At 36.1% G+C, this 27,153-nt stretch overlaps 1 protein-coding gene across 30 annotated transcripts in view; it reads left to right on the top strand.

The window, feature by feature from the left end:
* The window catches only part of ADGRL3 (adhesion G protein-coupled receptor L3), an 861,253-nt gene that overhangs the window by 517,755 nt on the left and 316,345 nt on the right, over positions 1-27,153 (top strand). For all 30 annotated transcript variants that reach the window (XM_057302095.2, XM_057302097.2, XM_034958747.4 and 27 more), the window contains one exon: positions 10,625-11,425. In XM_057302095.2, coding sequence (XP_057158078.2) covers positions 10,625-11,425 — 801 coding nt within the window. The remainder of the gene's footprint in view (positions 1-10,624; positions 11,426-27,153) is intronic.

The raw sequence follows: 27,153 nt of genomic DNA, 5'->3' as shown, positions 1-27,153 counted from the left end.
TAAAGTAGTAAGTAATGTGATAATTTTTGATTCACTTAACAATTTTATGGATTGCGAAGGCAGAAATTGCTATCCTGATTCTATTGACAAGATAAACCTTTAGCTGTAAGAAGTCAAGTTAGTTTATTTCTGATAGAATTATAACTATTGTCTCTACCAGAGCTCTTGAAATCTTGTGAATTAATCTTGGAATGGTAAGTTTCTATCATCATTTCATGCAAGAGAATAGAACAACAAAACCCAACAAGACATTCCATGAGAAAAAAACAAAACACCAACAAAACCCAACATCTTGAGGAATAGCCTAGGAATGCTTAAGAACTATGGAATACTCTGTCACTTTGTACAATTCTTTCAACTGCCTCGGTCAACTTGGGGCTGGATTCACTAGCCAAAGAACAGAAAATATTTTGTATTTAATAATAACATGGTGAATAATAATATGTTCCTTAGTACAAATATGATTTCTAGAACTGAAACAAAAATTAAATTAATTGTAGAATTCTTTAGAAATTGACATGTAGAAAATACGTCAAATATATCCTATATATGTCAACTGAAGCCCTTAGAAGATAGGTTTAAGATCTTTACTCATCAGTTTTTTTGGTGTTTGATAAAATTGGAATGCCAATTAATCTAAAATAAACTGTGATTTGGAGCTAATATCTCAATTATCTGGTTTCATTTTTCTTATTTATAAAATATCAACTCAAACTAAATGGCATCTAACATACTTTCAGCCTCCAAACTCTGGGACTATTAATTTAAAAGTATTTACTAAATTTCTGAAATTAGATCTAGATTCATTTTTAATATCATATTTGTTACATATCCAGAGCTGGATGTATAGAACCCAGTAATAAGAATCAGTCAAAAATACATGTCTTAGGAACAAATAGATGACATTTTCCATAGGAAGTTTAATTTTAGTCAAACTGTTATGCCTTGTGTTTCTAACTTCGGCTTCTCTTGACAATTCCCCCTTTCTCTGTCATTCACTTCTATTCTTGTCTGTTTTTAATGTCTTTACACAGATTTCTTTGACAGCATTTAAGAACAGCTTATCTTTAGTAAATAAGTATACTGAAAATCACCAATTATTAGACTATAAGTTTCCCTGAAGCAGCGATTAGTTTGTCCTTTATAGCATGGTCGTAATAGTGATATGGCTTCAATGACCAGAGAAACACCCTGGTCCCTTGTCTCGCACGGATAAGATTAATGACACGGACACACGTGGAGTGGTTTTAAGGAGAGGAAAGTTTAATAGGCAAGAAAGAAGAAAAAAGCTCCCCCATACAAAGGGAGTGGGGGCTCTGAACAGATAAAACCCCCTGCCCCTTCCACAGAAAGCAGTCAGTTATACTGGGAGGCTGGAGGAGGTGGTGTCTGATTTGCATAGGGCCCAGGGGATTGGTTTTACCAGGTGTGTCATTCACGTAGCCAGTGAAAAAAACTGGCCCTCCCACCTTAGCCATTTAATGTACAGATGCAGGTCGCCATGATGTCTTGCACAGGTGGTGTTATCTAGAGGCAGCCATGACACCTGGCGTATGTGGTGACTAGAAGAGGGAGGGAACCGCCATGTTGGGTGGATCAGGTTTCTATTTCCCAGCATTTGCATATCAATGCTTGCCGGTCAGGCTTTTCACTTTTCTATTAGAAAAGAAATGTTTTGGGAGCTTTTTATTAAAAGAAAAAGCCTTACCGAGGACTCCTTACCCTTTCTACATACCTAAAATAATTTCTTAATAACTTCTGTAATAATAGTATCACCAAAGTCATGAGTTTCGATGAGGATGAAATAAAATGATTCACAGATTGACTCTTCACAGAGTACACATTCAGTAACTGTTAAGTGTTATGATTGTTACTATTTGTCTCTATTCACAGCTGTAAGTGTGTTGCGCATAACAGGAGCTCCACAGATGAATTCAGTGAATCTAATATATAAACACGCATATTTAGTCTTATACAATCTGAGGTAACTCTGCCTTTGTTTTTTGTTTAGCAACTTTAAATGTCATGTGGTTATCACATAGTAGTAACAAATCATTGTAACAAGGGTACGTCATTGAAGAAGCAAATGTTGTATCAACTTTAAGTATTACCAATAATAACTTTGAAAAATTATTATTTTTACTAAAGCTATTATAAATAGATTCTCAAAAGAGTCTACTAAGAGAGCTGCATTTTCTTCTAAAAGGCTAAATTAATAGTTTGAAAGGTTTTGCAGATCCATCAATGGCATGGAATGTTAATACAAAATTAAAGGCCATCTCAGTTTCTGTAGCATCTATAGATATTGCATTTAAGTGTTTAAATTAGAATATGGCTAGCAAAAGCATTCTATGAATTATTGGCATTTTCAATCTGCACACTCCAGGATGAAATTCATTAGGAGGTGTTAATTTTGGAAACAAATTATATAAAGCCATTGTAATACAAGGTACTTGAGCAGCACTTTTATTCAGTGATGCATGGGTATTATTTGAAAAACATAATTTAGAAGCAGAGCTGCAGAGATTACTCCTGTCTCTCATTAAATAAAGGATTAGTACTTTATTTACTGAAAGCGACAGATGTCTGTCAGAATTTTTGATATGCAATATACCAAAAAATTGAATGAACTTCACATTTTTTTTTATTTCTATTTACTGAAGTGCTTCTGTATTTCTTGGTAGAAGTGAAATGGAAGAAGAGAATTATCTGTTTTGGAATAATAACTATTAGGGAGACATGAGTTATTCAGCACAGGTTTGTTTCCAGTTATAAGAGAAATCTTGGTTTTCCTTAGTCAAGAAATGTGGAAACCATTTTTTTTCCTGTATTTTATCTTCTCTAGAGAGTTGCTTTGTAACACTAGTACACTAGTCTCAAGGGGTGATAGCACTGAAAAGTGTGTCATTCTGTCCCTTTCTTTGAAAATACCATAGTGCCATTTAGTCATTGCACAAAGCATGGCAAATATTAATTAAGCTCTGTTTATGTGTTGAGCACTGTAGATGAGTAAGATGAATTTTTATCTTATTGAACATCAATAATGAATAATATCCAAACCTGAATTCCTGTTTCAACTTGACCTAAACAAAGCTTAGCTACCTAAACTTATTAGCCATAGAGCCATGGTATTTGTGCCTCAGTTTCCCCATTTGAAAAGTTGGGATAATGAGAATGCCTGCATTTAAATGTCTACTTAAGGCTGGGTGCAGTGGCTCATGCCTGTAATCCCAGCACTTTGGGAGGCTGAGGCGGGCAAATCACATCCTGGCTTACACAGTGAAACCCCATCTCTACTAAAAATACAAAACAAAATTAGCCAGGCGTGGTGGCAGGTGCCTGTAGTCCCAGCTACTGGGGAGGCTGAGGCAGGAGAATGGTGTGAACCTGGGAGGCAGAGCTTGCAGTGAGCCAAGATTGCGCCATTGCACTGCAGCCTGGGCAACAGAGCGAGACTTCATCTCAAAAAAAAGAAAAAAAGAAAACCAAAAGTCTACTCAGTTTTGTATGCAAAATTTCAGTACTTAATGAATGAATATTATACCAGATATAGTGCCTACTCTCAGGGAGTTTCTATTTATATTTTTGTATTTTCTAAAGTATGCTTTTTCATGGATTTGATGACAGAGAGGAAATGGAGAGCAAGAGTACAACAATTAAACTGTGTTTCATTGAGTTTGTATGTTGTGAGCATATGGTATTAGACAAACGGCAGGACTCTGCCACCTACCAGGGTTGACCTTGGTCAAATCCTTTAGTGTTTAGACCCTCTTTACTCTTCTCTGATGGGAATAATAAATACAATATCACATTGTTATGCTGTTAATACTTCAATAATTAAATAAGGTGATTCATGTGAAAGCATTTTATTAAATTATAAAATGCTGTTCATATATAAAGTATAGGCTAAGTATCCCTTATCCAAAATTCTTGGGATCAGAAATGTTTCAGATTTTGGATATTTGGGATTTTGAAATATATTCATTGTTCTGGAGAACCTAAATGCTCCAAAATCTGAAAATTTTTTAGTGCAAACATGATGCTCAAGGAAAATACTCACTGGAACTTTTTTTTTTGTTTTTTGAGAAGGAGTCTCACCCTGTCGCCCAGGTTGGAGTGCAGTGGCGCGATCTTGGCTCACTGCAACCTCTGCCTTTTGGGTTCAAGTGATTCTTCTGCCTCAGCCTCCCGAGTTGCTGGGATTACAGTCATGCATCACCCCACCCAGCTAATTTTTGTATTTTTAGTAGAGATAGGGTTTCACCGTGTTGGCCAGGCTGGTCTCGAACTCCCGAACTCAGGTGATCCACCCACCTCGGACTCCCAAAGTGCTGGGATTACAGGCGTGAGCCACCACGCCCAGCCTGGAACATTTTTTATTTCAGATTTTTAGATCTGGGATCTTCAACCTATAGTATTGTGAGCTTTTGATTATGCAACTGGTTGTGATTAGGTAACTGGTTGTGATTTTTTTATTACTTTCTTATTTTGCCTTTCTGCCGTATCCCAACTGCCCAGCTGCCATGTGATAAGGGTACCCAAATGTATTTTAATAGTCTAAACCAAATGTTACAGGAAAAATCATTCTTTTAACAATACTATTACATTGCAATGAAAAAAATTGTTTAGAAGTTATTTAATATTTTATTACCATGTTATGTCCCCTGTAAGTGTCTTTTTTCTTATAGATTATAGAAATACGGGGGCATTATTGGATTGTAACATTCTGCATTGTAAATAGAAAATGTGTTCTATGATTTTTATAGTTTAAAAGAAAATAAAATTTAAACATTAAAATTGAATACAAGTTCATAGTTCTTAGTTATGGCATTAACAATTTTTGGCATGCAACAAATTTATTTCTCTCTATTTTGTGATGTAATTTTAAAAAACTTGGCAGTACATACCTATGCTCTCTGATCCGTACCTTTTCTAATTAAACAATGCAATTCAAAGGTATTGCATATGATTCAGAAATGGCTGAACAAATATCTTATTTTTTGAAACAATAACATGACTATATATTATATGTATTTTATAAACTCTTGGGAAATATAGAGGAAAATTTACTAATCATTTTTACCTATTTCTTTCTTTTATAGAGAATAAAATTCTCCTTAGTTTGAATTTGTCATTTATTCTAACCACAGGATATAGCTTATGACATTAAGTTTGAGAAAGGACAACAATGAAATCACTTTAAGGAAATATATAAACATATTTATAGAGGCTGAACGCACAGTAAAAATAGTTTGGAAATTAAAAGTGTAGAGAGAAAAGGAGACAAACTCGTTTCAAAAACGTTTGGAAATGAACAATAACAGCTATGCCAGAATTCAGGATATTGGACTAGACTTAAAAACAAGAGATCCTGAAAAAGGCCCTTGCACGGTTGTCATCATGCAATTCATTTATTTATTATCTCATTACAGAGAGGAGGGAAGGGAGTATTTTAGGCCTGTGTTTTTAGATCACTGCAGGCTGTTTTGTAGCAACAAATGTTTTTTGCCAATATAACCCACAATACCACCCATATACTTTTTCTTCTTTTGCTCTCCAGTTTTATATTTAATAGGTTAGAGATACAAATTGCTTATAAATTTTACTTTCTTCCCCACCCATTAAAATACACAGACATTACGCAGATAATGCATTGCAATATGATTTTATATAGTGAATGCAGATTCTATTTCACCACTTTTTCTTTTTACCACATGCTTAAAATATCAAGAAGCAAAATTGTTCAATGTTATTTGGATTATGTATTTAATTCAAGAGCTATTCACTGAGTATTTATTATGTGGTTGTGCAGGATACAGTAGTGTGCTTGTTTCTTGTATTCATGTAATTTGATTATTTATTCAGTGAAGGGAAGCTTCTAGAATCAGAATTAAATGATAGGTAATGACTGGCCGATCCTTAGTGTTACCAAGCTTTTCAATGACAAATTATGTTGTCTTGCCGGTTTTTGTTATGGGAATATGATTTGTGTGCGCTTGTTTCAACTTAAATTATAGGACTGTTTTACTTCAGTCTTGAAAATATCAAATAAATGATAAATGAGCTACAGCCAGTCATGACATGGGCAAGATCATAATAATTTTCTCCAAAGCACAACAGCCTAATAAATCTTCATTTTGAGTAACCAGCAATCAACAGAGGCAAGCTTTACTTATTCTACAGCTTATGCCAATTTCTCTGATATTAAACAGGACCAGAGAATCAAAATCAAAATTTTACCAAATGGCAGTTGAGTTAATAGAGGTTAAAGCTCTTCAAAAAATAAAAATTTCCATCAAAGTGTAGGATAATATTTGAAGAATATAACAGATACCATTGCCAATACTTTTTTGTTACATAGCCTGTCTTCTCATTAAGTATTTGTTGAAGAGAGAAATAAAACTCACAAAGAAGTTAAGATATTTCCACTCAAAAATAAGATTGTCTATGAGTTTTATGTTAAAAAAGACTAAAGTTCCATAAACGAGCATTTTTGTATTTTAGAATGTAAGTCTCTGTCTCTCTCTGTATTTTTCAGGAAGATATTGCTATCTGAGGCTATTTCAAGGAACCAAATTAGTTCTGAAAACTTCTTTGTAGGCTAGTTGTTGACAAATGTCAACTTTCATATGACTTTCTATCCCCAACCTCAGCCTTCGTTATAATGTCTATACTTTGGAGACTATCGATTATGCAATTTGTTAAGGTGCTTAGTTGTCAGTCTGAATATAGGTTTGTGATTATTCTGGTATAAGCATGAAGTGCATCTCAGATAAGGCTTGAGATGCCTGTATTAGCGTATTCGAGACATACAGTCCAGTAAACCCTGGAGTTACTCAATAAAGATGGAGGATGATGACAAATATGACAGTATAATGGAGTTTTTAAAAGCATCCAAGAAATATTGTTAAAAATAATATTTGTAGAGAGGGAGGGAGGGGGGTGAGGGTTGAAAAACTTACTGTTAGATACTATGCTCACTACCTGGGTGATGGGATCAGTCATACTCCAAACCTCAGTATCACATTATATATCCATGTAACAAACCTGTACATGTACCCCCTGATTCCAAAATAAAAGTTGAAACTATTTAAAACATAATAATATTTATTAATTAGCGAGATTAAGGATCTAAAATTTGATAACCTTATTTGCAACTTTCTAAGCAGAACTTTTGATATATGCCAGTTTTTCCTTGGTGAGATTGAGGAATATCACCACTCAATATCACTTTGCAACATGATATCGAGGCTTCAAAAAAGTCGTTGGAGAGAAACGAGTATGGTTTTGACAATAACTGGAGACACTCAAGCTTAGATCAAGTATAAAGATATCACCCAAATGTAATTATGCCAAACAGTATTTCTCACTTGTTTTTGAAACCTTACTAGCATTTTAAATTTATTTATTGTGCATATCTCAGTTCATCTCTTCCACTGAAATTGCTTTAGTTTTACATCACTTGAAATCTGTGATTTTTTAAAGTTTGTGTTGTGAACTCATTCTTCCCTGACATTCTCCTCTTTTTTCTCATTGGTCCCTTTTTTCATGTTAGAATATAGCAAATTGTCTCTGTGAAACAAAATATTTATAAGATAAAGAGATGCTGCTTGATAAGTTTGTGAATACGTTAACAATTTTCCAAAATTTTTACTGACTTGTATTGGTCAGTACCTTAAAAATAATTATGGAATTTAATTTGAAATGTATAAACATAACATGTTTGAGGATCTCTATTTTTATAAGTGTATGTTGACTCTGTTAAGAATTTCAGAAAAGACCAGAGCCAGTGGCTCATTATTTTTCTAAACCTTCTGATAATGTATTTTTCTGAAGCACAGTATTTTTCCACAGTAATATCAAATACTAATGAGCAGGAGGGAGAAAAGTTTCTTCAATAAGGATTCCAAATCAATTTATTTAGGGTAAGATCATTCAACATTAATGTGTAGTCTCATGAGGTGCATTTCTCATAAGACTGACAAACTACAGGAAATCTTAGGCCTTAGGAAATGAGTTGCCGAGTAGTTCCTTCTAAACAAATTCTTTGAAATGCATAGAAAGCACAACTATTATGTGAAATACTGGTATAAACTATAATATTTATAAGTGAGACTAGTCAAACTATTTGAAAGCTTTCTTTGTATAATTGCCGACCTGCCTTTCCAATGGAAATATTGGTGTTCTTATTATGAATATTGCATTTCCTGTGTCTGTAATTTGGAATGGTGTGTTTATTTAATCATAGTTTGATTAATTTTTGCCCTTTTTCTCAAAGTTTACATTTTAAAGCATATAATATGATTATTTTTAAATAACTGTATTAGAGAGATGGGTTTTATTAAAACATATAATGTTCAATAAAGCAAGTATGAGTGAAATACATTATTTACTTTCAGTTTGGAAGAGGTGAATAAAAAGTGCTTGGCCAATACCGTACCATTAATCTATTCTCTTTTCTCCTTTCTCTCTTTACTTCTCTCTCTCCAATAGAAGTGGAACAAAAAGGTAATTAAATACCTTTCATAAATTATATACTATTTATAGGCTAAGTTATTTAACAGTTTAACATTTAGTTAAAATAATTTTGTTATTAATTCTTATCTATTTTATGAAAATTTATTTACTACTTCTGCTGCTCAACTTCACTTTAATCTGTATTACTGACAAGAGTCACTTTCTTCTATCTAAGAAGAGTTTAGTAGTATAAAATTTTCAACAGTGTATTTTATTCCCCTTTATTTTTGAGTAGTTAGAAATCCAACTCATGGTGATGAATAGTGGTTGCTTTAATTTGTTTTTATTTCTATGCTAGTTAATTTTTCATAGCTCTGGCATGGTTTCCCTATTCCATAAATTTTTAACTATTTTGGGAAAAAGGGAAAAAGTTTTTCGAACCACCTAAAGTAAGTTACTTTAGTCATCAAGGATGGTTATTTAGCATAAAGCTTATATACAATTTTGATAACAATGGATACTTATCCTTTATAATTATAGCAAGCATATGAAATTCTTACAATCAATATTATTATGGATTGTATATTGATGATGGCCCTCTATCCTTGCTATGGAAGATTTTGGTCGTTAGCCTGTTCCCAAACTTGTTATTTCTCTAAAAGTAAAACTTTGGGCATTTTAGTAATGTACTTTTCTTTTTGATAATCTCCAAAACCTACTTGAGTTTCATCTTAGATTGTTTTCCATTGCATCTATGCTTATAGTTACTGTTTAAAAGCTAATCACTAATGCCAAAATAATAGTACTTTAATCATTAAAAAAGGGTCAATATCCAAATTACTGTGATTTTCTAATTTTTTCACCCAGTACACTTCTAATCATTCCAAACATAACAGTAGACTGCATGATTATTTTTCAGTGTGTTTGCTTTGCAAATATATTAGAGCAGTGTTTCCCATAGTAGGTTCAGCGGAATTCTATACTCCAAAGAAGCTCTATGATAAAGGTGCCATGATCCAATTAGAGTGTGAAATTTGCTCACCCTTCCCACTTCTGCCTTGGAGATTCACGAATGTACTTAAGCAATTAGAATCTCTGCCACAATTGTATGTAATATAACATTTCTTAAACACATGTGGCTAAGGATCCCTTTTTCCTTTCTGTGTAACATCTAGCTATGCCACTTGAAACACGTGATTCAAGGACCACCCTTTGGGAAACATTGCTTTATAGCCCCTTCACTACAGATGAATCAGCCAGGCTTTCTTACCACCATTCACATGATATGCTACTGAATCATACTAAAAATCAAGTGAATCAGATGATTCTTGGCCATTTTCATCCTGAAGTATGAGCAGCAAAATATTATAGCAAGTAATCTTGGGTTTTAATGCTCTTCTCATGTAACAGTAAAAGGTACATGTTTTTAAGTTCCAATACTACTGTATTTAACAGGACATTTTTAACTGATTAAAATCTAGATCTTGGGTTCTTTTCTGTACCTTTCACCTTTTCTTCTTTCCTTATTCCTTCTTTCCTTTCTTTTTCTTCCTTTCTCTTTTCCTTCCAGTATCCATCCATCACTCATTTTTAATTGTGTGGGTTGCATGCTCTGTGTGCGTTGTAGCAACGTTGAGAGCTTTTTTGCTAAAAGATTCAGTGGCCTGTATTACAGGGCTTTTCTTTTTCCTTTATTAAAAAATTACTATGAGATATTCATCTGTTTCTTAATGATAACTACTAAATGGTGAATTTCATCAGAATGGAAACAATATTTTTGTTTCAAAATATGTTCTTCAATGAACTATTAAAAGTATTGTGTGTAAACATTTGTATTTCTTATATGTCTATAGAATACATAGACATATGTTACATCTGATATATATTTCCAAAAATATTGTAGCATGTTTACAAAGGTAACAATCACAGGAATGCACAGCTACTCACAAAAAAGCTAGATATTTTTCAGTTATCAAAATCAAAATGATTTTGAAATGAAGCCAAAATTAATGTGGAAGAATACTTTGTGTTCTTAAAAGAATGCAGCAGAATAAGTGATGGTGGGTATCTCGTGTTAGAGTTGCATTCCATTTGGTGAAAAATAAGACTATATAACAAAATATGAAATTAATATATTTATTTATTTTAACTGTTTCCCTTCCAACAGTTTTTCTTTGTCCTGGACTACTAAAAGGAGTATACCAGAGTGAACATTTGTTTGAGTCCGACCACCAATCTGGGGCGTGGTGCAAAGACCCTCTGCAGGCATCTGACAAGATTTATTATATGCCCTGGACTCCCTACAGAACTGATACCCTGACTGAGTATTCATCCAAGGATGACTTCATTGCTGGAAGACCAACTACAACCTACAAGCTCCCTCATAGGGTGGATGGCACAGGATTTGTAGTGTATGATGGAGCTTTGTTCTTCAACAAAGAGCGCACCAGGAACATAGTAAAGTTTGATTTGCGGACTAGGATAAAGAGTGGAGAGGCTATCATAGCAAATGCCAATTACCATGATACCTCCCCTTACCGATGGGGAGGCAAATCTGACATAGACCTGGCAGTAGATGAGAATGGGCTATGGGTAATCTATGCAACAGAACAAAACAATGGTAAAATTGTCATTAGTCAATTGAACCCTTACACCCTACGGATCGAAGGAACATGGGATACTGCATATGATAAAAGGTCAGCTTCCAATGCCTTTATGATTTGTGGAATTCTGTATGTGGTCAAATCTGTATATGAGGATGATGACAATGAGGCTACTGGAAATAAGATTGACTACATTTACAACACTGACCAAAGCAAGGATAGTTTGGTGGATGTACCCTTTCCTAATTCATACCAGTACATTGCAGCTGTGGATTACAACCCCAGGGACAACCTACTTTATGTATGGAATAACTATCACGTCGTGAAATATTCTTTGGATTTTGGACCTCTGGATAGTAGATCAGGTAAGTTCAACCTTTTATGGTACTCTTTGGGGAAATATTTACTGTTTGTTCTCAGCAAGTTCATTTTATGTTTTTATTAAACTTTATTTGTGGTATTCTGGCCTGTGTACCTGAAAATTGTTCTTTGTCTTTGCATCTAAAGAAGGTTGCTTCTGATCACTTTCAGCTATAAAAATGTGTAACTACAAGAAGTAGACTCTCCTTCGTTCTGCTCAACTCCAGTCTTCAGCTCTTCTTCTTTGAAGGGTGTTTGTTATTTTCAACAGGTTAGTTCTTTGTGTAGTGAACTGCACAAAACCATTGCTAAAATAGAATGCCAGCCTGTCTAATTAATTGTGAAATGCCCACAGAAGTGCTGTCTACTTGGAACTTGTCAAAGGGTTAACTTGATATTATGTTTCAGGAGCCCGCACCAATGTAGTCATCTCACAGAGTGCATCATATCTGACCTCCCGTTTTGGGAAGGTTGTCAGTTTGAGTCTGCCTGTTCTGAATTAACTTAATTTGTATGTTGAGAAAAATGTTCATAACTGATAAGTACAGTAAAAATATACCTCAATTTGTATAAGACATTGCAATTTTTTATAGAGTTTTAATTGTAATTCTTTAAAAGTGCCCCTTTTCCATTGAAAACATACCATTTCCTTTTAATGTTGTTTAAAGACAATCATAAATACCTTTAATTTTTTTTTCATTTTTATGTACTCAACTGAACACCATTCTCTTAAAGGTTAAAATTTTTAGCTAGTGTGTTATGTTAGTCCATTCTCACACTGCTGTAAAGATATAAACAAGACTGGGTAATTTATAAAAGAAAGAGGTTTAATTGACTCACAGTTCCACATGGCTAAGGAAGCCTCAGGAAACTTACAATCATAGCAGAAGGTGAGAGAGAAGCAAAGGCATGTCTTACAAGGCAGCAGGCAAAAGAGAATGAACAAGTGAAAGGGGAAGAGTCCCTTATAAAGCCATCAGATTTCATGAGAACTTACTCACTATCACAAGAACAGCACAGGGGAGACTGCCCCCATGATCCAATCACCTCCCACCAGGTCCTGCCCTCCACATGTGGGGATATGGGGATTACAATTCAAGATGAGATTTGGGTAGGGACCCAGAGTCAAACCATATCAACTAGCCATAATAGTCTTCTCCAAGATAAAGTATAATGGAAAACTAAGATAGAGATGTCTGAATTTTGATGGTAATATAGCAATTCGAAAATTAAATTATTTTTGCCGTTCAGCTGTAAAAATGTATAACTACAAGAAATTGACTCTCCTTTGTTTTGCTCAACTCCAATTTTTAGCCCTCCTTCTTTGAAGGGCATTTAACATTTTCAACAGGTTAGTTCTTTATATAGTGAAGTGCACAAAACCTTTGCTAAAATAAAGTGCAATCCTGTTAATATTTCTTATTTTCTGCATTATGCTTCGAATTACTCTTTTATTAGCACGACATTCTTCTAACTTAGTCTAGTATATGCATATCTTTTTACTGAAGTAGATTCTAAGTTTTTTATGGCCAATGGCCTTGCCTTACCCTTTCTTTTGTTGTATTTTTCTCTTAACATTATTTGTCTTCTCTGACTCTAGTGTAATACATCGCATATATATAATAAGGCTCAATCACTCTTGTGGAATGAATGAATGAATGAATGGCTTTTCACTTCTTATTCAGATAGGATGACAAATTAGGTAGTATTTTCTCTAATCATGGAGAGGCTTCAGTCAGAGTGACAGCACTTGTTTCCACAATCAGCAATGCTGATATTACGTTGAATTGGCTTTTACGGAAAGAAAAGACTAAATATGCAATAGCAACAAAAGCAATTTCTCCTAAGTCCTCAACAAAATCTCCTAGACCAACTGTATTGTCTGACTCACCGCTGTACAGGTAAGGTTTTTTGTTTGTTTTTTTAACCCACTGCATTCTACAGTTTAAAACCTGATCAATAATCCATTATCTAGAGTATTCTGGGAAGACACTCCTTTCATAGCTGTGATATTCTTAAACTAAAATTTATGTTTGGTTAGTGAAAACTTTGTTATGGATGGTTCTTAGCCTTTTTTGACTCTTAACTGGAACAAGAAATGATTTCTAATATCTCAAAGGAATAATAAATAATAACTTATTTTTTTAGGTAATCAGTGAATAAGAGGCAATAACATAATTCAAATTTTATTTATTTAAAAGAGCATACCTTATTTTTATTTAGAATAATAGGTTAAAATTAATTACAATTTCAAGTTCTGATTTGATAAACTAAAGCAAGTTCTTAACTCAGTTTTATTAAGTTGTCTTTAAAGAATAAGATGGTACCATAATCCCATGTGTTTAAAAACTTGCCAAAAATATTTTTAGCATACATACAATTTTAGCATATAATAAACATATGAATATACTCATACACATATGTGACTATATGCTTTTTGTACTATACATATATGTATATATGTATAGTCATATGTGTATTAGTATACATATTCATATGGTTATTGTTATATGTTTATATATTCATATATTCATGTATCCCCCTCCATATGTATGTACATATCCCCCTCCATATGTATGTATGTACATACATATGGGGGGGTAAGAGAATGAATCATTGTAATTGTGAACATAAGGAAAATTATACCTTCATTTAATTTTTAAAAATGTATTTGCTTGTCTGTTTATGGGAGTTAAAACATGATCCATCTCACCCTCACGTACTAGTGCCGATATTTGTTAAAAGGATGCTATTGAAGGCTGGGCGCGGTGGCTCTTGCCTGTAATCCCAGCACTTTGGGAGGGCAAGGCGGGCATATCACTTGAGATCAGGAGTTCAAAAACCTAGCCTGGCCAACATGGTGAAACTCCATCTCCACTAAAAATACAAAAAAATTAGTCTGGTGTGGTGGTGGGTGCCTGTAATCCTAGCTACTAGGGAGGCTGAGGGAGGAGAATCCCTTGAACCCGGGAGGCGGAGGTTGCAGCGAGCTGAGGTTGTGCCACTGCACGCCAGCCTGAGTGACAGAGCGAGACTCCATATCAGAAAATAAATAAATAAATAAAAGGATGCTATTGAAGTAGCAAACATTAAGAAGTGATAGACTTCAGCTTTTAAAATGAATTCATAACTTAAGTCAGGAGATTGAATTTCATTCCTTTTGAACAACGACAATTAAGACTTTGTCTGTTTTACAAATAGTGAAATTTCACCTGTTAAATTTGTCAGTATAATCACAAAAAACTATCAATTTTCATGCATGAATGCTCAAATTGAAAAGCTAGTGCTTTAGCATGGACTTATTGCAGTTTAGAGGTGGAAAGAATATATATAGAAATAAATTGCATGCATGATATATGCTGATAGGAAAATTTCAATTAACGTTAATAGAGGCTGTTTATCTTATTTCACACAAACAGTTTCAGCTGGGTATTTTTCTTTAGTAAATTACATTGACTTTTTTTTTTTTTTCCCCAAAGAAATTGCCTTTAGTGAATTCTTATTGCCATTTTATTTTGGGTCCTATGTGTCTATGTACAGAAACCCTCAACTTATTACAAATATGTTAGAGTCAAAAACTAATCCTAAATCTGTAGACCCAAAGTGTATTTGTCGTTACCATCTGTTGGTAGCAGGCTGAGTCTTTTTGCGATGATTTTAACTGTACTCCAATCAATGAAAAATCATTCTTTTGAAGTTTTTTATATAAAGGGGTATCTATGTTTTATGTCTCCTGTAAAAAGATCTGGTGTTGAAAAATAAAAGGCAAATATACTTCTCTTGGGTATATAAAGATCCTCTGGTGACACTTGGTGATGCTTACACATAGGTAGCATAGGCTTCTGAACATGAGCTTGGGAGTCAGAAGGACGTGGGTTTGAATTCTCTCTGTCTCTTGTTTGACTATGGGCAGGTTGTTCAGTCTTCAGTCTCGATTTCCTCAGACTATAAAATGGAAAAAATAACTCCAACCTCAGAAGATTATTTTTATATTTTAATGAGAAAATATATGTAATAGGCACAATACAGTAACAACCTAATAGATTTGCAGCAACCCTACAAGGACCATTTTTATCCACATTTTCTAAATGAAGGCCCTTTTAAAGCACTGCAGCTCATATAACTTATTCCAAAATTGTCCAGATGTTAGCACCAGGCACCCTCTAGATACAAACATCATTTGTAGTTCGTATTACAAGTTAATCATGATGTATTTGTACTCTAAAAATTGTATCTACTCTTCAACCATGAAATCAAATGATTTGTTTTTATAAGGGTCTTTTTTTTAGTCTTTTTATCATTCCATTTTTTCTTTTTTTTTAAATTACTTCCATAAGTTTTTGAGGAACAGGTGGTATTTGGTTACATGAGTAAGTTTTTTAGTGGTGATTTGTGAGATTTTGGTGCACCAATCACTCGAGCATTATACCTGAACCAAATTTGTAGTCTTTTATCCCTCATCCCCTCCCACCCTTTCCCCCAAGTCCCCAAAGTCCACTGTATCATTCTTATGCCTTTTGCATCCTCATAGCTTAGCTCCCACTTGTGAGAACATACGATGTTTTCCATTCCTGAGTTACTTCACTTAGAATAATAGTCTCCAAGTCCATCCATGTTGGTGTGAATGCCATTAATTCATTCCTTTTTATGCCTGGGTGGTATTCCATTCTATATAGTTATATCACAGTTTTTTTATCCAGTCGTTGATTGATGGGCATTTGAGCTAGTTCCATACTTTTGCAACTGCGAATTGTGCTGCTGTAAACATACGTGTGCAAGTATCTTTTGTGTGTAATGACCTCTTTTCCTCTGGGTAGCTATCCAGTAGTGGGATTGCAGGGTCAGATGGTAGTTCTACTTTTAGTTCTTTAAGGAATCTCTACACTGTTTCCCATAGTGGCTGTACTAGTTTACATTCTACAAGTGTCATTTTTAAAGTCTGAAATGGTAACCTTGGAGGAAAAACATGAAAAAAAAAAGCTTAACTCCTCAAAGTATTCTAAAAGTGGTTTCAGGAGTTATTAATTCCAGTTCCTTACTTTTCCTAACACTCATCCCCTGACTTTTAATTGTCACATTTTTTAAAATCCCTACCTTTTGTTGAGCTGCCCAATTGTATGACATGTATGTTTGCATTATTTTTCAGAAGAAATGTCTTGAGAAATGGTACAATCTGTGAAACACTGTTTTCAACAATAGCTATGTTAAGAAATTAATTTCAATTGACTTTTTAAACTTGTATTTAAAATGCTTTCAGAGACTCTAAGTGAAGTTTCTCCTTGAAAAAAATCATTAATTGGCCAGTTTTTCTTGGCAAAGTTTAGAAGAAGTTTAAAATTCATTTACTATGTTTCTCTAAAAACATTACTTTTGGAACACTATCCTGTTGTCACCTATTCTGCATGATATTAAATGTAAAATTGCCAGCATTTTTGTCATTTCTCAGCATGAAATTGGTGAAAACATAAATCAGAACTTATTTTGATACTGCTATTTAGCATTCATATAGCAAATATATTTGCAAATAATTTCTTAAAATTTTAAATAATATAGTTATATTTCACATATTAAGGAAAATACAAATGCAAAGCATCTCTAATTTTTTATAAAAAGTTTTTTTTGGAACTAAGTAGACTTTGATTCATATTGTAATAATCTTATTGATATTGTTTTAGTCAGTTTCTTCTACAAATTACTTTTTTTTTTTGATTGGAGACAGAGTCTCACTGTGTTGCCCAGGCTGGAGTGCAGTGCCACACAGTCTCGGCTAACTACAACCTCCATTTCCTGGGTTCAAACGATTCTCGAGCCTCAGCCCCCTGAGTAGCTTGACCTCCCAAAGTGCTGGGATTTCAGGTGGGAGCCACTGAACCCAGCCCATCTACGAATTCATAAAATGTCTGATAAATACTTGGTGCTTTGTAAAGACTGTTGAATGATTAAATGGATAAATGGACTATATTTTTAAAATCTGCTTTTTCAAGATACTGGGTGAATAGGAGTATAATTTCTAAATGTGATTTATTAAGATTACGTGTATGCTCCTCAGGTAGTCATCTTCACTGTCAGCACATGGATCTATAATCTAAGTTTTAGTAAGTCACTCCCCCCACCCTGTACCACCAGCTTCTCCCTTGCTTCACCCACATTGTTATGAGCTTTGGTAATCTAAGGGGCAGTTTAGCGTGTGATAAAGAGAAGTACATTAATACATAATGTGTTTTCTTCCAGAAGAAATTAAAGTCAGTAATTTTACAGTATGGAAGAAAGTGGGCAACTGTTTAAAGAATTCTATATATAAGAACATAAATTGTTCAGTTGACAAATTGTAGGGATTTCTTCAACTTGAAGAAAATGGAAAATATATTATTTTTAGAAATGCATAATAGTTGTGTTCTCTTGAAAATACATTTTGTCTAAAGAACCAGTGATTCAGCTTTGGACACAGGTACCGAAATGATTTTAAGCATTAGCACTTGAGTACAAAGTACATGTGAAAGCACTTCCTCTGTTTTTTCTGGGCAGAGCACCAGATACAGAACTATCAAATCTAGAATTTTCTTCAAATATACTTTCACCTGAGCCTATTTCCTATCTTATAAAATACAATATAAAAGTATACCTTTATTGTTACCTTTAACTGGCTATTTTTTGTAAGATGTACATTTAAAATGTTCAAATAATACTCAGCTGCTTTGCAGGTTATTTGAGTGATTCTCACATGAGCATCATAACTCTAAAACCATATGTTATATCCTGATACAGCTGGTGGGAGGGGGTCAGATAGTTGCATCACTTGCCTTTAGCTATGATTAGTGCCTGGTTTTGACTGACTTTCACCTTTAACTCTTCTCTCTCCCAAACCACCTTCTGCCAAATTGATTATTCATTAATAAAGAACAGTGAGAAGAGAGGTATTTTCTTTGACTCCTACAGTTTGTTTCTAAGCTGTCCATCAAACATTCTAATTTTCCTTGTTAAATATTCACATGTTTTCCAGTATTTGCTACTGAAGGAGGATGGGAAAGTAGGTTCAAATTGGTAATAACAGGCATAGAAGCTGAGTTTCAAAAATTTCCTAAAATTAGTATGTCTAACAGATCTAAAAATCTACTGGTTGAGATTTAGTGAAAAACACATCCAGCAATAAGTACTAACAATAGAATGATAAAGAGATGTAGCTACTGTCTTGTTACCTGCTGTTCTACTTCCCAAACACAATCCACATTTTCTTGAAAGCCGTTTGAGATTATGTAAATATAACCATTCTTATGTACGCTAAAGATGGTAGAATCTAAACCAACAAAAAGCCTACACATAACAGTTTAACAATGAGGATATGGTGCACCTTCTGTCCTTATAATATGCAAATTAAGTGCATTTGTGTCTCCAGTAAAAGCTGTGGCTGTGTAGTGATGAATAAGAACTTTAAACACACATGACACCTCGTTAAAATGTAATTTTCACATCATATATCTGAGCCCTTTACTATGACAGCTAAGTAATGTGAGTGCTGGGCAGAGAATCCTGAACATTTTGAAACTGCCACGTGTTTAATAGGTAGCTGAATCTGCTTCCTGAATGGTTTAGTTAAATATGGTGCACCCTTGTCAGAAAATAGAGCCTAAAAGTAGTAGGATCTTAAATCAAACTTGTCCTCAGCCTAGGGTATGATTCCTTCACAGTTCCACTTGAGATACCACATTGTCTCTAAAGTTTAATTTACATCTATCTTAGTAGCTGAGTGAACTTTACAAAAAGGAAAAAATAGCAACTTGTTGCTAATTTTGGCCCTATCTGTATTTTTATGCATCAGCTGTTTTCTCTGTCTGCAGAGGAGCCCCTTCTTTTTCTTTCCAGTGCTGCTTCTTTGCTTGCAGTGACAGCTGCTGCCTGAAGGACATTGCTGCTGCTGATTTTTCAGGGAGCACAGCCAAAGCTTGTGAAATTTGCAAGAGCTATTCCATTGCCACTTCACAGCAGCTGAATTTTCTCTTACGCTTTTTTTTAAACCTTTCCTGTATTTTTATTTCTTCATAATTGAGGGTAAAACTTCCCAGAATGACATCTGCCTTTCAGTCTCTGAGTAAAAGAATCACAGTCCTGTACAAAGCAAAGCTGAACTTAACTATACAGCTGAACCTAGTGTTTGTTATTCATCTGACTAGGTGACCTTCCAAATGGATGAGAGAAGAGGCAAGGAATAAAAAGGTTCACAAATGCTCTAATGTTAGTTGTGTTTCTACAGAATGATGTCCCTGATAAATGTATAATTGTTAGACATGAAATCAAAATCATTTCTACGTGTATTTCACAGTAATAAAGAAAGATGACTTATTTGTGAATAAGCTTCCCACTCACACCAGCTGTCCTTTCTGTAGCCATTTCACTGCTCATTAGCATGTCCACCAGAGGGCAGGCAGGTGGAACTGGAATAGTGTTGTTGCTCTTCATTGGCACGTCTTTTAAGGGTTGGTAACAGTGCCAAAAGTAATGATTATCTAGGGGTTCCACCATAAGAATCCAATGCTTCTACCCATCTTAGCACAGATAAGTGAGAGTTGACTCTATTACGTAATAGCTGTTAGAATAGCCAAGTCAGACATATGCTTCACTTCTCTGTTTTTAACATTTTATTATTATTATTCTTACTCTTCTTCTTTTTATTATTATTATTTTTTGAGATGGAGTCTCACTCTGTTGCCCAGGCTGGAGTGCACTGGAGCGATCTCGGCTCACTGCAAGCTCCGCCTCCTGGGTTCACACTATTCTCCTGCCTCAGCCTCCCGAGTAGCTGGGACTACAGGTGCCCGCCACCACGCCCGGCTAATTTTTTTTGTATTTTTAGTAGAGACGGGGTTTCACCATGTTAGACAGGATGGTCTCTATCTCCTGACCTCATGATCCACCCGTCTCGGCCTCCCAAAGTGCTGGGATTACAGGTGTGAGCCACTGCACCTGGCCTGTTTTTAGCATTTTTAAGTGGTGTTCAAATACCTTGGACTAGGCTTGACAGGCAATAGTATGAGTTTTTAAGCACAAAGGTATTTCCTTCTTAATAACTACTTTACCACTAGAAAGCTAAATTATCGGATAATAATGATTAATGACAAAATAATTCAAGATACGTAAATGACAGGTAAAATCTACTATACTATATAATTTTACAAGATGAGGTATGTTAACTGATTTCCCTGAAAACAAATGGAGAACACTTCATCTTATTTACTTAAAAAGAATTCTGGCTGCTTTTCATTATACCTTTCAGTAGTACAAATCAATGGCCAAACTTTTTGCATCTATTTATACTAGCGAAGATACAAATCAAGATTAGCCAGTGCTTTCTATATAAAATGCCTTGTGACTGCAATATTTTAGCCTTAAAATTTTTTTTTTCCAATAATGTTAGAAAAAACAATTCTGGCTGGGCTCGGTGGCTCATGCCTGTAATTCCAGCACTTTGGGAGGCCAAGGCAGGTGGATCACGAGGTCAGAAGATCGAGACCATCCTGGCTAACATGGCGAAACCCCGTCTCTACTAAAAATACGAAAAATTAGCTGGGAGTGGTGGTGGGTGCCTGTAGTCCTAGCTACTCAGGAAGCTGTGGCAGGAGAATGGTGTGAACCCAGGAGGCGGAGCTTGCAGTGAGCAGAGATCAGATTGTGCCACTGCACTCCAGCCTGGGTGACAAAGCGAGACTCTGTCTCAAAAAAAAAAAAAAAAAGAAAAGAAAAGAAAAAACAATTCTGCCAAAAAACATACAGCAGTAAGCGAAGAGTTAGGTATTTGTTGACATTAAGATTTATCTGAAAATTATCTCTAATGCTAGTTATTTTTCTAAGTGAGAATGTCTTTGAAGAAACTTTTGCCTTTCAAAACAAGAAAATAGTACTATATTTAGAAACACACTACTCATTAAATTATGAAATAGATTATTTTTAAAACATGGCAAATCTTTCAATATCTACGATAATTTGGCTGTTAGCATTCATATTTAAATAGTAAATGAAAGTTAAGACTTCTGTATTTTATGAGAAGCCCACTGAGGGCCATGGGTAGTTTGTGGTGAGGTAAAGTGGAATTGAAAGAATTAAGAAAAAGACAGGGGCTGGAGCCAAGATGGCCGAATAGGAACAGCTCCGCTCTACAGCTCCCAGCATGAGTGACGCAGAAAACGGGTGATTTCTGCATTTCCATCTGAGGTACCGGGTTCATCTCACTAGGGAGTGCCAGACAGTGGGCACAGGACAGTGGGTGCAGCACACCGTGTGCGAGCCGAAGCAGGGCGATGCATTGCCTCACTCGGGAAGCGCAAGGGGTCAAGGACTTCCCTTTCCTAGTCAAAGAAAGGGGTGACAGACGGCACCTGGAAAATCAGGTCACTCCCACCCCCATACTGCGCTTTTCCGATGGGCTTAAAAAAGAGCACACCAGGAGATTATATCCCACACCCGGCTCGGAGGGTCCTAGGCCCATGGAGTCTCGCTGATTGCTAGCACAACAGTCTGAGATCAAACTGCAAGGCAGCAGCGAGGCTGGGGGAGGGGCACCCACCATTGCCCAGGCTAGCTTAGGTAAACAAAGCAGCAGGGAAACTCGAACTGGGTGGAGCCCAACACAGCTCAAGGAGGCCTGCCTGCCTCTGTAGACTCCACCTCTGGGGGCAGGGCACAGACAAACAAAAAGACAGCAGTAACCTCTGCAGACTTAAGTGTCCCTGTTTGACAGCTTTGAAGAGAGCAGTGGTTCACCCAGCATGCAGCTGGAGATCTGAGAACGGGCAGACTGCCTCCTCAAGTGGGTCCCTGACCCCTGAGCCCCGAGCAGCCTAACTGGGAGGCACCCCCCAGTAGGGGCAGACTGACACCTCACACGGCCGGGTACTCCTCTGAGACAAAACTTCCAGAGGAGCTATCAGGCAGCAGCGTTTGTGCTTCACAAAAATCCGCTGTTCTGCAGCCACCACTGCTGGTACCCAGGCAAACAGGGTCTGGAGTGGACCTCTAGCAAACTCCAACAGACCTGCAGCTGAGGGTCCTATCTGTTAGAAGTAAAACTAACAAACAGAAAGGACATCCACACCAAAAAACCATCTGTACATCACCATCATCAAAGACCAAAAGTAGATAAAACCACGAAGATGGGGAAAAAACAGAACAGAAAAACTGGAAACTCTAAAAAGCAGAGCGCCTCTCCCCCTCGAAAGGAATGCAGCTCCTCACTAGCAACGGAACAAAGCTGGACGGAGAATGACTTTGATGAGTTGAGAGAAGAAGCCTTCAGACAATCAAACTACTCCGAGCTACAGGAGGAAATTCAAACCAAAGGCAAAGAAGTTGAAAACTTTGAAAAAAATTTACAAGAATGTATAACTAGAATAACCAACACAGAGAAGTGCTTAAAGGAGCTGATGGAGCTGAGAACCAAGACTCGAGAACTACGTGAAGAATGCAGAAGCCTCAGGAGCCAATGCGATCAACGGGAATAAAGGGTATCAGTGATGGAAGATGAAATGAATGAACTGAAGCGAGAAGGGAAGTTTAGAGAAAAAAGAATAAAAAGAAACAAACTCCAAGAAAAATGGGACTATGTGAAAAGACCAAATCTACGTCTGATTGGTGTACCTGAAAGTGATGGGGAGAATGGAACCAAGTTGGAAAACACTCTGCAGGATATTATCCAGGAGAACTTCCCCAATCTAGCAAGGCAGGCCAACATTCAGACTCAGGAAATACAGAGAATGCCACAAAGTTACTCCTCGAGAAGAGCAACTCCAAGACACATAATTGTCAGATTCACCAAAGTTGAAATGAAGGAAAAAATGTTAAGGGCAGCCAGAAAGAAAGGCAGGGTTACCCACAAAGGGTAGCCCATCAGACTAACAGCTGACCTCTCGGCAGAAACTCTACAAGCCAGAAGAGAGTGGGGGCCAATATTCATCATTCTTAAAGAAAAGAATTTTCAACCCAGAATTTCATATCCAGCCAAACTAAGCTTCATAAGTGAAGGAGAAATAAAATACTTTACAGACAAGCAAATGCTGAGAGATTTTGTCACCACCAGGGCTTCCCTAAAAGAGCTCCTGAAGGAAGCACTAAACATGGAAAGGAACAACTGGTACCAGCCACTGCAAAATCATACCAAATTATAAAAACCATCGAGGCTAGGAATAAATTGCATCAACTCACAAGCAAAATAACCAGCTAACATCATAATGACAGGATCAAATTCACACATAACAATATTAACTTTAAATGTAAATGGACTAAATGCTCCCATTGAAAGACACAGACTGGCAAATTGGATAAAGAGTCAAGACCCATCAGTGTGCTGTATTCAGGAAACTCATCTCACATGCAGACACACATAAGCTCAAAATAAAAGGATGGAGGAAGATCTACCAAACAAATGGAAAACAAAAAAAGGCAGGGGTTGCAATCCTAGTCTTTGATAAAACAGACTTTAAACCAACAAAGATCAAAAGAAAAAGAAGGCCATTAAATAATGGTAAAGAGATCAATTCAGCAAGAAGAGCTAACTATCCTAAATATATATGCACCCAATACAGGAGCACCCAGACTCATAAAGCAAGTCCTGAGTGACATACAAAGAGACTTAGACTCCCACACAATAATAATGGGAGACTTTAACACCCCACTGTCAATATTAGACAGATCAACAAGACAGAAAGTTAACAAGGATACCCAGGAATTGAACTCAGCTCTGCATCAAGCGGACCTAATACACATCTACAGAACTCTCCACCCCAAATCAACAGAATATGCATTTTTTTCAGCACCAGACCACACCTATTCCAAAACTGACCACATAGTTGGAAGTAAAGCACTCCTCAGCAAATGTAAAAGAACAGAAATTATAACTAACTGTCTCTCAGACCACAGTGCAATCAAACTAGAACTCAGGATTAAGAAACTCACTCAAAACCACTCAACTACATGGAAACTGAACAACCTGCTCCTGAATGACTACTGGGTACATAACGAAATGAAGGCAGAAATAAAGATGTTCTTTGAAACCAACAAGAACAAAGACACAACATACCAGAATCTCTGGGACATATTCAAAGCAGTGTGTAGAGGGAAATTTATAGCACTAAATGTCCACAAGGGAAAGCAGAAAAGATCCAAAATTGACACCCTAACATCACAATTAAAATAACTAGAAAAGCAAGAGCAAACACATTCAAAAGCTAGCAGAAGGCAAGAAATAACTAAGATCAGAGCAGAACTGAAGGAAATAGAGACAAAAAACCCTTCAAAAAATCAATGAATCCAGGAGCTGGTTTTTTGAATGGATCAACAAAATTGATAGACTGCTAGCAAGACTAATAAAGAAAAAAGGAGAGAATGATCAAATAGATGCAAGAAAAAATGATAAAGGGGATATCACTGCCGATCCCACAGAAATACAAACTACCATCAGAGAATACTACAAACACCTCTACACAAATAAACTAGAAAATGTAGAAGAAATGGATAAATTCCTCGACACATACACCCTTCCAAGACTAAACCAGGAAGAAGTTGAATCTCTGAATAGACCAATAACAGGATCTGAAATTGTGGCAATAATCAATAGCTTACCAACCAAAAAGAGTCCAGGATCAGATGGATTCACAGCCGAATTCTACCAGAGGTACAAGGAGGAGCTGGTACCATTCCTTCTGAAACTATTCCAATCAATAGAAAAAGAGGGAAACCTCCCTAACTCATTTTATGAGGCCAGCATCATCCTGAACCAAAGCCTGGCAGAGACACAACCAAAAAAGAGATTTTTGGACCAATATCTTTGATGAACATTGATGCAAAAATCCTCAATAAAATACTGGCAAACCGAATCCAGCAGCACATCAAAAAGCTTATCCAACATGATCAAGTGGGCTTCATCCCTGGGATGCAAGGCTGGTTCAATATACGCAAATCAATCAATGTAATCCAGCATATAAACAGAACCAAAGACAAAAACCACATGATTATCTCAATAGATGCAGAAAAGGCCTTTGACAAAATTCAACAACCCTTCATGCTAAAAACTCTCAATAAATTAGGTATTGATGAGACGTATCTCAAAATAATAAGAGCTATCTATGACAAACCCACAGCCAATATCATACTGAATGGGCAAAAACTGGAAGCATTCCCTTTGAAAACTGGCACAAGACAGGGATGCCCTCTCTCACCACTCCTACTCAACATAGTGTTGGAAGTTCTGGTCAGGGCAATCAGGCAGGAGAAGGAAATAAAGGGTATTCAATTAGGAAAAGAGGAAGTGAAATTGTCCCTGTTTGCAGATGACATGATTGTATATATAGAAAACCCCATTGTCTCAGCCCAAAATCTCCTTAAGCTGATAAGCAACTTCAGCAAAATCTCAGGATACAAAATCAATGTGCAAAAATCACAAGCATTCTTATACACTAATGACAGACAAACAGAGAGCCAAATCGTGAGTGAACTCCCATTCACAATTGCTTCAAAGAGAATAAAATACCTAGGAATCCAACTTACAAGGGATGTGAAGGACCTCTTCAAGGAGAACTACAAACCACTGCTCAATGAAATAAAAGAGAATACAAACAAATGGAAGAACATTCCATGCTCATGGGTAGGAAGAATCAATATCATGAAAATGACCATACTGCCCAAGGCAATTTATAGATTCAATGCTATGCCCATCAAGCTACCAATGACTTTCTCCACAGAACTGGAAAAAAACTACTTTAAAGTTCATATGGAACCAAAAAAGAGCCCGCATTGCCAAGTCAATCCTAAGCCAAAAGAACAAAGCTGGAGGCATCACGCTACCTGACTTCAAACCATACTACAAGGCTACAGTAACCAAAACAGCATGGTACTGGTACCAAAACAGAGATGTAGATCAATGGAACAGATCAGAGCCCTCAGAAATAACGCTGCATATCTACAACTATCTGATCTTTGACAAACCTCAGAAAAACAAGCAACGGGTAAAGGATTCCCTATTTAATAAATGGTGCTGGGAAAACTGGCTAGCCATATGTAGAAAGCTGAAACTGGATCCCTTCTTTACACCTTATACAAAAATTAATTCAAGGTGGATTAAAGACTTAAATGTTAGTCCTAAAATCATAAAAACCCTAGAAGAAAACCTAGGCATTACCATTCAGGATATAGGCACGGGCAAGGACTTCATGTCTAAAACACCAAAAACAATGGCAACAAAAGCCAAAATTGACAAATGGGATCTAATTAAACTAAAGAGCTTCTGCACAGCCAAAGAAACTACCATCAGAGTGAACAGGCAACCTACAAAATGGGAGAAAATTTTCACAACCTACTCATCTGACAAAGGGCTAATATCCAGAATCTACAATGAACTCAAACAAATTTACAAGAAAAAACAAACAACCCCATCAAAAAGTGGGTGAAGGACATGAACAGACACTTCTCAAAAGAAGACATTTATGCTGCCAAAAAACACATGAAAAAATGCTCACCATCACTGGCCCTCAGAGAAATGCAAATCAAAACCACAATGAGATACCATCTCACACCAGTTAGAATGGCAATCATTAAAAAGTCAGGAAACAACAGATGCTGGAGAGGATGTGGAGAAATAGGAGCACTTTTACACTGTTGGTGGGACTGTAAACTAGTTCAACCATTGTGGAAGTCAGTGTGGCGATTCCTCAGGGATCTAGAACTAGAAATACCATTTGACTCAGCCATCCCA

The sequence above is a fragment of the Pan paniscus genome, chromosome 3, assembly GCF_029289425.2.
Source record: "Pan paniscus chromosome 3, NHGRI_mPanPan1-v2.0_pri, whole genome shotgun sequence".
Taxonomy (NCBI): Eukaryota; Metazoa; Chordata; class Mammalia; order Primates; family Hominidae; genus Pan; species Pan paniscus.
The sequence above is the reverse complement of the archived record's forward strand: the minus strand, read 5'-3'. Positions and strand labels throughout refer to the sequence as shown.